Raw genomic sequence first — 12,422 nt, 5'->3', positions numbered from 1 at the left:
TTGTAAAAAGTACAAGAAACTTTCCTGATGCCTGTAAAAGCCATTAGGGTAAAAAATAATTTGTTTAAAGCATCCATCTCTCTTAAAAACCAAGATGGAATGGTATGATGCACTCTGAGGTTTCAATGGCCCATTTCTGTGTCTCCTTGGGATTTGGGCTGTGCATCTTATAATCTAAGCAGGAAGATACATGCATTTGTGTTTGACATCTTGCTATTTATTAGTTTTTACCTGGAGTTTGTATTCTTTGGTATGAATACACAATGGTTTCAGTAAAGGTACTGCCATGATCCTAAGTGTCTTGCTGAGAAAATAGGGGATTGTCATCAAGTTACCAAATCACAGGATTTCAGAGTTAAGAAGGACACCAGGGTCACCAAGCCCAGCTTGTCTCTAAAGGAGGATACCTCCTAGCATGCAGCAGACAAACAGCCTTCCATCCTTTGCTTCTAAGTCTCTAGCATTTCATCCTCCAGGGGAAGTCCATTGAAATTTGGGGGTGACTCACTGCTAAAAGTTCCATTGGACCTAAAGTTACATCTTTGCAACTTCCTCCCCTGATCCTCAGTTGGCCCTTTTGGACCAAATAGAACATTCCAATTACTCTTCCATTCGAACTGTATTGGGGAGAGGGGACAGAGGTTTGCAGACACCATATTTCTGTATGTTTCTCTTGTTCTAAATCATTATGGTATAGAATGCAGTGGGTTTTTTTATGAACTTGGACAGTTTTCTCCTATTTGACAACTGAATTCTGCCCCCAAATTCAATCTCATTCTATATGCTATAGACAGTTTGGCAAGGTAGCAAATTAACAAGAATTTCACCTTGACGTGATTTCTTTTAGAGTTTCCCTCCTTTTTATCTGATATGTATGTACAAGCAAGCGACACACATACACCATCTTTGACAAAAATATTTTCTCCCCAGGCAATATAAGATGAATTTGAAATCTATAGCTCTCAAAAGTACCATTCTTTCAGTCACCCAGCTTCTTCTCAAGCTTTGGGACATCCATCCCTAATCCTTCTCCCTCCTTCAATCCCTCTCACTTGGTCTTGTTGATTCTCCCTTCATAGAATCTCCTCTACCTGCTTCCTTACCTTCTCACACACTCACTACCCTAGTTCATCAAAGTTGAATATTTTTGTTGTTTGTTTGTTTGTTTTGGCGGGGCAATGAGTGTTAAGTAACTTGCCCAGGGTCACACAGCTAGTAAGTGTCAAGTGTCTGAGGTTGGATTTGAACTCAGGTCCTCCTGAATCCAGGGCTGGTACTTTATCCACTGTGCCACCTAGCTGCCCCCAGTTAATCATTTTTATGAGGAATTCCTAATGGATTTTCCTGCCCCAAGTTCTTCTTCCCCATCCAGTCCATGCAGCACTCTGATATTAAAATGATATTCCTAAAACACAGATCAACACACAGGTTTTCACTGGCTTTTCTGAGATCCAATGCAAAGGCTTCCTTCTGCTCTCATGTGCTTCAGGAAACTTGTGCTAGAAGCCCCTTTGCTCATTCTGTGTTGTAGCTGCAGGGGCTGCCAGCTCTTCCCTTTCCATGACACCTCATTTCTCACACCCATGCCTTTGCAGCAGGGATGCTCCATGTCCAAGTGGCCAGAGGACTGTCTACCTCAAACCATCTTGAGATTCTTTCCAATCATAGTTTCACACAGACCATTTTCTACACCTTTTCCGATCCTCTCAGTTGGGCTTTCTCCTAGACAGTCCTTTTTCTGACTTCCTAGAATCTTTCTGTTCAGAGCATCCCAAGTTTGAGCCTCCAAAGCAACCTCAGATCTCAATTAGACCAGTTCCCAAGGCTCAGTGTACTGCATTTCTCCAGTGGGATGTAAGTTCATTAAGGTCCAGGACTACTTAGTTTTTTACTTGTTTCCTCAGGGTCGGGTATACATTAGGCCCCTAATGGTTGTTGTTCATTCATTATTCAGTCATAACCCCATTTGGGGTTTTCTTGGCAAAGATATTGGAGTGGTTTACCATTTCCTTCTCCAGCTCATTTTACCAATGAGGAAACTAAGGCAAACAGGGTTAAATGACTTGTCCAAGTTCACATAGCTAGTAAGTATGTGAGGTTAGATTTGAACTCAGGTCTTCCTGACTCTAGGCCTGGCACTCTATCTATTGAACCAGCTAGCTGCCCGTAGGTTCTTTTTTTTTTAGTGAGGCAATTGGGATTAAGTGACTTGCCCAGGGTCACACAGCTAGTAAGTGTTAAGTGTCTGGGGCTGGATTTGAACTCAGGTACTCCTGACTCCAGGGCCAGTGTTTTATCCACTGCACTACATAGCTGCCCCTGCCCTTAGGTTCTTAAATGGTGTTGAAATGAAGTACAATCATTTTTTAGGGCAGTGGGTATATTTTCCTTTTCATCTTTATTCTTTAATATAGTTCTTGTGATGAAACAAAAGCTTAATAAGTGCTTGTTGACTAGAACTGAATGATCACCAAGAGAAAATAAGTTGTTTGTTTTCAAATTATTATCTGAGTAACTAATGATACCAAATTCTTTATGGGCAATAGATACTTCCCCTAGAGATCAGTTGGACTTGGAAAAGCAATGGGTGCCCCATAGGCCATTGTCAGTGTTGTTCAATGGCCAAGTGTGGAGGAAGAATGTTGAGAGAAGATGAAGTGGACCCAGGGCTAGCAAAAGACACATGAACCGTTCCTCACGCTATGCTGCTTGCTGAAAGTCCAAGCCTATTGCTAGTGAGAAAGACTTCATTCTACCCAGCAAGGGGTTCTCCTACTCAGTGGCATTGTTTTCATAAGAGTCACTTGGCAACCTCTACAGATAACCAAGATAATGAGCATCATGGTGGCTATTGCAAAGTCCTTGATCAGACACAGCCAGAAAAGCAAACCTGCTTCTTCATGTTCTCTCCTGAATTAATAATCCTGCTGCTGATATTCTGAATGCTCAACACTGCAAATCTAGCTTGGGGCTTCTGACATGGTTCTTTCTCTGAGCTTCCTTAGACAGGTGCGATTAATTTTCAGAAGTCACCCCCACACACACCATTGCCTTCTCTTCCCTTTCTCCTTTTTTCTCTTATTTTCTTTTTTAACCCTTTAATTTTTTGAGGCTCTTCTGCCCTTAGAATAATGGCCACTGGCCTATGGGGCTACAGCCCTGGGCCTATATATAAGTCATTGCTTGAATCATCTCTCTGAGGGGTGAAGGGTAAAAGCACCTCAGCACAGAGATCAGCTTGTTGTTTTCTTAGATACATGACATAGCATGAAATAGGATTGACTTTAAATTGACCCCCTTGAATTTTATGTTGCTTCATTTATTCAGGGAGTCAAGATGCCTAGAAATTTCTGCTTCTAGCTGTTAAATATGTAAGCTAGTCAACTTCTAGAAGGTTACTTATGGAAGGAATAACTGATGCATTTTTCGGTTGGAGACTATCACAGCCAAATTATCTGCACAGGTGCTAATAAAAAAAGTCAAAGGGAAATGTCCATGAACATGGAAGGGTCTGATTTAATTTGCAAATGATGCTGCTGACTTAAAACTATGCCACAGGTTTGTAATTACAGCAATGATTAAATTGGTCAATGGGGGGTCATTCTGCACCCTCTCCCAGGTCCTTCGTTCTTCAACCAGATTTGTCATGTCTGGAGTTCAGGACTAGTTAAGTTTCAGTGTTTTCTCCCTAAGAACCACAAGAAATATATGTTTCTTGTTTCCCCCTTTTTTTCTTAAAACCATTCTTTAGCACCCACAAGTCAAACACTTGGATCTGTCGAAGAAAAAAGCTGCCCAAGAGCTACATCTTAGCACTCAGGTGACATATCTAGCTAGTGGTGAGGAGCCTGAGGTACAGAGTACCCATGAGCCTCTATGTTGACAAAGAATGATTTCTCTTCAAAAATAGGAGGAAAAAGAAAGCTCAATAATTTTCCCCGTCTGTACTGCTGTGTGCGAGAAATAGAAATGACAGTCAGGAAGAAAACTGTGCCCTCTACCCTCAGCTGAACACCTGGGAACCGAGTGCTTTGAATATTAAAGAGGAATTAGAAGGCTTACAATTAGAGCTGACTAAATACTTAAAATAATAATAATAATAATAATAATAATAATAATAATAATAATAAAGAACTGAGCCCTCAGCCCTCTCTTTTAACCAAGTGTCCCAGGACTTGTGGGCATGAAACCAGCCCTCACACTGGTAGCCACAGGGCCTTCTGGAGTAAATGGCACATTATATCTTGGTCTTAAAAATTCATGGCAGCCTAAAACTTTAGGCTCAAATTTTTAGGCCAAGATTATTTATCTCTTTTCCCTGTCAAAAGTGATTAGGAATGCACCGGCTCATTTTCAAATGTGCACCATAAAAAAGAGATGGTATGTATGTTCAAACGTGCTTTTTTGCATTCCTACAATCCAAAGATCGTTTTAGTATAAAAAAAAATAAAATTTAACAGCCTTTAATTTGTCATGTGGACTCACATTCTATGTGGGCTTTATCACCTCCATATATTTCTCTAAGTGAAACATAAAAATGACTATAATAACTGAGAATTTAAAGGAGCTTTGGTCCATGGACCGTGATGTAAACCAAAATGGCGAACGGGGTCTGGGGTGGAATCCTGAGGAGCCAAAAAGAGTGACTGGGTTGGTTTGTGAACAGGGATAAAAGGAACCCTCATTATAATTAGGCCATATGGAACTTTAGGAGTCAAAAAGAATGAATTTGGGAACTCAACCATCTTCTGAATGTCAATGCCCTGGTTGTCTTCTTCTCTGCACTGAAAGGGTTAGAAAGCTGCACTCAGCAAATTGTAGCTGTGCTCTCATACCCATTGTGAATAAAGAGAAAGAGATTAGCAAAAACTGAAGTGTCCAGAGCAGGGCTGAAGACTAGACAGTTGCCAATCATCAACAAAAAATGGGGCAAAGACGAGTTGGGCACCAAGGGTCACTTGATACTTCCAAGAAGACAGGATAGTAGCATGGGCTCCTTGGGTTCTTCCAGACCTTTATTCCCCATAATGCTCAACTCCTCACTGTGGAAATCTATGACCAGTTTCATGATGGAAGCCATAACCCAAGAAGGCACCTTGTGTTCAACTTTGCCTGGTGCCTAATTCCCCCAGGATAAGAATTCTATAAAAAGAGTAAGAGATCTGCATGATCTCAGTGTAATCATTTGTTGTACCAGAGGTCTAAGGATGAAACAACTTAAACAGCTTCTGAGAAATCAAGAGTGCTCCACTTAGTCTACAATTCTTCAGATTAATGATGTTCAATGTCTTTTTTCTCACCACAATAGTAATTAAGAAAGGGGCTGGTGAGCATTGAACAACCTCCAAAAATTCTAGCAGGCCCTGAAGATTTATGGAGCTTCTCCGCAAAGCTGGTTTAAGTTGGCGAGTTTCTAGAACTTAAAATCCATGCAGTGTTTCCTGCCGACCATCACCACTTGTGAAGTATTGGTCGCAATAGCAAAGGCGTTTTGTTAATTAGGCCCCCTCTAGTCGCTGCCTTTAGGTGACATGTCAGGTGTAATGTTCTGGTACACGGTGTAGATGTCAGTTTGTATCAGATCCAAGATACAGATGTCAGGATTCATAAGTCAGATATCACCAAACAGCACCATCGGGGTTTGTCAGGGAAATGAGGAAAAGTTCTATTCCAATTATGCCTTTGTTCATGTGTATGTGTGTGCACATGTAAATGTGTACTTTATTCGAACTGAATTCAGGATTTCTGATTTGAGTAACAAATGATTATAAATGGTTTAGCTTTGTCAAAAATTACTTTTATCACACTAGAATTTTTTTAAAGCACATGACTAGGCCTTTTTAAAATCCTGTCTTCTTCCATGAAATTACATTTCATTCCCAGGAGTTGAGCTATTTGCATTGTTTTTAAAGACAAGCAGTCAAACTTCTTGCAAAGATATATGGTTCTGTCTGACTTGGTCCTCCTCCATCCACCTACACAGACCCCAACTCCTACCAAGTAGGGAAACAAGAAAAAAAGAATTTTCAAATAGGGCCATTAGAGATGATAACTGCAAAACCACTGACTTTCCAGAATAAATACACTTATAAATTGATGTATCCATGTTTGTTTCTTTTGTGTCTTTAACTGAATTCCCTCTAACAAATGTATTGGTCTTTGACTGGAGTCAGAGCACTGGACTCTAGCTGTGAGATTGAGATGTCTCTGGGCCTTCTGGGAGCACTGGGACAAGTTAAGCTGCTCACTTTTTGTCTCCCTCACACCTCTTAATATCTTAGAATCAAATACATTTGGGGTGGCCATTTATTTCTTTTCAATAGCATCTATCCCTGACAAATTTCAGGTCCTCTGCCCTTTGTAGTTACTCATCCTCATGTGGAGGTGATCTGCACTCCCCACCCCCACGCCCAAGCAGGCTGCTTTCTTTGTTATTTAATGGACTTGGGGGAGGGAAGGGCTGATAATTCCAAAGACAGAAGAGACAGGGGTGCACTTGAGCCTGTCATATGAAACACATTTTTGTTATCCCTTCAGGGGCCATCATGGAATTTGACACCAACATTTAAGCTGTGAAAATTATGGGGTAATCTATTTCATACTGGACGTCAAATGTGCCCAAAGCTCCCCCATTACTCTTTGCAGAAGACAGGCTGGGCCCATTTCTTTTCTCTCTTGTCTGTTACTGATGCTCCCTAAGTCTCCTCTCCCTCTCCTGTTTCAGAATGAAGAACAAGTTTTGGTATTTTGAGTTTGGCACCTCGGAGACATTCTCGGCGACCTGCAAGAGACTGCACGAATCTGTGGAGATCGAAGTAAGGAAAGGAGTTCTCCTCAAGGGAGTTAGGAACCAGCTCTTGCTTGGCTGTTAACACATCTCTTGTGCAGGGAGGGCCCCTCATGAACGAGACTCTGAGCCCTGCAGAGAATGCCAAGCCGGGAGTCTCAAATGTTATTTTTGTCAAACTGCCTTGATGTGGGGTTGCCCTAAATTTTGGTATGAAATTCATCTTGGTTATTAGTGAAGACATATTACTGAGTAAGGGGGTAAGAGGTGGAGCATAGCTTCTAGAAATCAATGAATCAGTGCCAGTGATGTGGGTAGAAAGATGGAAGCTAAATGAAAGACACTGAAGGGAGGAGAGAAAAATCTTGCAAGATACCAAAAAAAAGAAAAAAAAACCTTATTATTTCCAGGTCTCAATATTTTATAACCTTTAAAACCCAATTCACTAAAAGTGTACTTACTTTCCTGAATAAAGGTTAAAAAATACACTTTTTGCCAATTCATTCCTGTTCATTAAGTAGCTTTCCTCGGTGACCAAGGTTGCCATGTTTCCATTACCCATGTAGGAAGTGGAAATGCCAAGAAATAGAGCAAAGTTAGTGAGGAAAAAAGAGACTTTCAAAAGTCAAGGAGCAAACAAGTCTACAAAAACTATCTGGGCACCCTAGCACAGGGATATCGGAGAGGCTATGGATAAAAGGAGGTGGCTTACTTACACCCACAGAAGTTGGGAGGCTGGGAGAAAGGAGGGAGCAGAGCCCTGAGGGAATGAGCAAGTTAAAGGCACAGGGACAAAATTAGGACTTGGCATCTGATCTGTGGTTAATTCTTAGGAATTGTACATTTTAATACCTTCTTATTTCAAAATAAAAAGGACAGTTGGTTCCTCCTCCCCCACCTATTCACAATTAGTAACTAAGTTGAGGTGATCATTTGGGCCCAGGCTAGAGCCTATTACCAAATAAGATTTGCTTGCTTGGTTGGGTTTGGTTGTTCTAGAACTAGGATTTTAATCCATAGAGATGACTTCCACTCAGGAAACTCCATCCTTCCATATGGATGGGTGACTCCTCTCCCACTCATGGCTTCCAGGGGCACTGAGAGTTTTAGTGACTCATCCTGGGTAGCTATGGCAGCACTGGGACTGAAGTCTTCCAGAGTCCAAGATCAACCATCTAACCATTAGGTTAGATTGCCTTTGAATAGCTAAGTTCTGCTGAGTTGGGGTGAGTTAGGACTGAGTTATGCCAGACAGAGGAACCCTCAAAGTTAGAGATGCTCATAGCCCCCCAAAGAGTCAATTTACTTCTGCTGATGAGAATCTACAACAGTGATGAGTTTTCCAGGGGCTGCAGGTGTTTCTTAAGGAGTGCTGAGGGGTTAGTACTCTTGAACACCTGGAGACCACCCCTGCATGGTAATTTGCTCAACCTGTGTCCACAAAACAGGGATCAAACTCCCAGCCATGGCCACCAGAATCAACTCCTCTAAGCATCATGAGGGAGGGAGGAGACCCCTGCACCTAGAATCCAAGGACTCTGGTTGCATTGTCCAGCATGCTACCTGCTAGATGTGTAAACACAGTCAAGCCACCTGATTAAGAGTCTCAGTTTCCCCATCTGTTAAAATGAGTGGTGATAAGGATCCTTTTATTATGCTTCCCCTGGGAATGATATGAGGATCAGATAAGATGTGTAAAGCACATTTCACTGTAAGGTAGTATTAGTATTACTATTATTACTATTACTATTATCACCACCATCTTTGCTAATAATCAACTGAATTTTAGACATTTCTTGAAATGATGACTTAAAGAATGAATTCTAAAAAAAAAAAACTTTCACTAGCTGACATTTTTATAATGCTTTATGGTATACCATAGGCAATTAATAAATGTTTATTGATTGGTTGGTGGTTGCTACAGGGTTTTACATAAATATCTTATTTGGTTCTTACATCTGTCTTCTGCGGGTGATGCTATTATTCCCATTTGACAGATGAGAAAACTGAGGCTGTAATATTAAGTGCCTTTCTCAGGATGGTGAAGCTATATAGGGGCAATGGTGGTACAAAAATTTAATATTGACTTTTTTATTGAATAGAATTTTATTTTCCAAAATATATGTAAAAACAAATTTTAACATCAATTTTTTAAAAATTTGTGTTCCAACTTCTCTTTCTTCTCCATTCCCACCCCCACCCACTAGAACTCAAGCATTTCAAAATAAGTTATACATGGGGAGCAGGATGGTTCCTTATGGGAACCTTCGAAGAGGACCCAACAATCAATCCACAGCTTCAGGAGGATAACTTTAAAATATTATTCATTTAATATCCACCCTTGTGGATTTTTTTTAAGTAATGAAAAACAGAATCTTGACTGAAAATGTGATATTTTTACACACACACAAAAAAAATTCTGTCAGCCGGTAGATCCCTGATTTTATTGATGTGGGCCATTTCACTAGGTCAGCCCTGATTCCTTCCATATTTCCCAGACTCACAGAATGCCAGATGACAAGGTCCAACTTTGAGCTGGAAGGGACCCCCAAGGTCTGAGCTGGGGGACCCATCAGTACCTAGTCAGCCCAAGCTGTACCTGTAGAGCCTACTCTTTATCACATATTCAGTCAACATTAATTCAGCCTTTGATCATGGACCTCCAGCTAGAAGGAACCTGTGCTCTCCTGAGGCAAATCTCTTCCTATGAAATTGTTGACCATGTTTGAAAATCTGGCCAACTCTGGAGAACTTGGCATTGTGCAGCCACTCATTAAGTGACTAATCCCTTCACAGCATCTCTCGTCTGCATCCCCTTCTATCCATTCACACAGCCACAACCTGGCTTCTGAACGTCTTTATCAGTATGGGGATCACTTTCTCCCTAATTCCCCTAAATCCTATCTCCTCATTCTGGCCCACCTTCCACTTAGCTGCCAAAGAGAATTTCTCAAATTGCAGCTGGGGCCATGTCCTTCTTTCTTCTTCATAAACAGCAGCCTTTCCCTACTACTCAAAGAATCCAATCCAATATCCAATGTCCAGTATTTAAAGCTCTGATAAACTCCGTCTTCCCAGCCTCTGCATTCTTTTATACTCCTCCCCTCCATTTACTCTATAGTCCAACTCCACCAGCCTCTTTGTAGTTCATTAGATCAGAAAGTCCATCTCTCACAGCTGTGACTTTGTATTGTCTTTCCCCTGCATCTGGGATGTTCTGCCTACTTCTCTCCTTCTGTGCCTCTGGCTCCCTTCAATATTCAGCTCAAATCCCATGTTTTTTCAATAGGTCCTTCCCTCTCCCCATCCCCTCCTATATTACTTTCCATCTATTCCATAGACATCATGTATATAGCTACTTATTGACAAGTTATCTACCCTGTTACCTGGATCCTTGTCCCAATCCTGTGAGGCAGGCACTACAGTTCCTATTATCCCATTTCAGAGATGAGGAAACTGAGGCTCAGGATCATGCTTCACCTACACTCACCCATATAAGCTCATTTGAGCCCATATTTCCTTGACTCAGAAGTCCAAACCTATAGCCTCTGCTTCCACTGCCTCACATATTTAGCTGTCTAATGGATTGTCCTTGACCAGTGAAGTGAACAAGGAATTTGAAGGCCCACATTCCCTTTGTAGGAAAAGCGTATTCATGACCCCTGCTAGTCTTATGGCTAAGTAATGTGGGACACGTGACTCCCATTATTTACACATCCCTGCTCTTCTTCCTGCTGGCTTTGACTTTGTCAGCAGAATGAGGGTACAAGATTGACAGCTCAAGGCTCAGCCTGTGCTGTTCCACTAATTCAGTCATTCAGAGCCATGGTCAGTTAGAGAGTAAACCACCCTTTTATTTCTGGTTATTTGCATAATACTTGGGATTTATTGACTGTCTATGGCTATCAGCTCCCCAGCTCTCTGTGTGTATGTGTGTGGGTCTCTTCACTTACTTAAAAAACAAAACATAAATCTGAAGAGAGGATGAAAATGTTATCTGGCACAATATGGAAACATTTATCTTCTGTGGCCTTTGCCTTAGCATGGAGTTTCTTCACTCAAATGGATGCCTGACCTCCCTCACGAACTGGGATGGGGATGTTCCAGCCTAATGAGCATAACATTAACTCCAAGAGAAGACAACCTGTGGCCCCCAGCTCATAGAAACAGAGCCTTCATCAAGATTTACACCTTGGGGTGTATCCTCTTCTCCGAGGAATAATGTTCTCTGAAACTCTCGAGCAATTTCCTTGCTTTGCTGAGAATCCCTCATCCCAATCTAAGAAAACTGCTTATTATTACATCTCTGGGCCAGAAATGCCTCATCTTTACAGCGGGGGTTGGGTTGGATGACCTCCACCATCCCTCCCAGCGCTAGATCTAAGAGCAGATCTGTGATTGGGGTGAATCAGAAACAGAGGAAGTCAGGGTTGGAAGGGTTCTTGGCAAACTCCAACATCAGTGAGAGACCCCTCCCCAATATCCAGCCTTTGTCTGGAAACTTGTAGCTAGTTTTTTTTTTTTAATTTCCTGAGGTATTTTATTCTACTCTTATTTGGCCCTAAAGGTTACAAAGGGTAGCCTTTGTGTGTTTTTCCCTTTCCATTTAGCCAAAAGATGATCGGTTGTGTAAGGTGCCCTACACACCAACATGTTAAAAGGCAGGAAACGCTCTGGAATGGCCCCACTTTGTTCATAGTTTTGTCCCCTGGGTCTGAACAAAAGTCTATTTGTGCCTCCTGAGATGGCTCTTCAAGTACCAGAAGCCAGCTGTTCCACTTCAGCCTTCTCTTCTCCAGCCTGAACTCCCCCATTTCCTCCCATCAGTCTTCATGCAGAATAGACTCAATTCCCTTCCACACCATGTTGCTTTCCTCTGGACACTTTCTGGTTGAGAACAATATTAGAAGCTAGGGTTCCTGGAACAGAGCTCAATACTCCAGATATCTGCACATCTGGACAGGGCAGGGGACAAGGGGACCATCATTTCCCGCATGCTGAACGCTCAATGCCAATGAAGATGGCTTCTGCTTTGTTGCCTACTACATCATGCTGTTGATTCATTGGGAGTCTTGCAGTCCATTCAAAGCCTCTGAAGGAAGCAAGACACAAAGGGAAGAAAACAGAGAGTAACAGTGTACAGTCATGTTTTCTAACTATCACATCTCAATCTGTTAGGACTGTCAAAGAAGGAGGGGGAAAAGACTTCTCTTTGTAGAGTCTTCCTCTCTGGATGAACAAAAGAAACCCTCTTTTACTAATTCTGAAAGTAACTCGTCACAGCAGGGCTTGGAGGCCTAGTCAAATAATTGTCTTCATAGACTGCCTGCTGTGCTCAATATCCAGTGCAAATGGAAGCCAGGCCCCTGAACCATCTTATTGCACAATTCCTCTGTTATTTAAATAATTCGAACTGGTTTGGGGGACGCCAGACCTTTATAAATTAACAGCAGGGAAATACCAAAGGTGTCAGATTGCATATTTATCATCTTTTTTGTGTAACACTTAAATATGTATTAAGAAGTGACTGACATAAATTAGGCAGATTTCAGAAGCCACAGGCCGGAGCTTGTTGAGGACCCCCTTCTGCTTGACATTTCATCCTTGTCAAAGATCAAATTATTTTAATTTAGGC

At 41.7% G+C, this 12,422-nt stretch overlaps 1 protein-coding gene across 6 annotated transcripts in view; it reads left to right on the top strand.

The window, feature by feature from the left end:
• Nucleotides 1-12,422, top strand: part of DGKB (diacylglycerol kinase beta) — a 692,138-nt gene that overhangs the window by 538,256 nt on the left and 141,460 nt on the right. For all 6 annotated transcript variants that reach the window (XM_043968094.1, XM_043968091.1, XM_043968093.1 and 3 more), the window contains one exon: nt 6,725-6,815. In XM_043968094.1, the coding sequence (XP_043824029.1) occupies nt 6,725-6,815 (91 nt within the window). The remainder of the gene's footprint in view (nt 1-6,724; nt 6,816-12,422) is intronic.

This window comes from Dromiciops gliroides, chromosome 5 (assembly GCF_019393635.1).
Source record: "Dromiciops gliroides isolate mDroGli1 chromosome 5, mDroGli1.pri, whole genome shotgun sequence".
Lineage (NCBI taxonomy): Eukaryota > Metazoa > Chordata > Mammalia > Microbiotheria > Microbiotheriidae > Dromiciops > Dromiciops gliroides.
The sequence above is the reverse complement of the archived record's forward strand: the minus strand, read 5'-3'. Positions and strand labels throughout refer to the sequence as shown.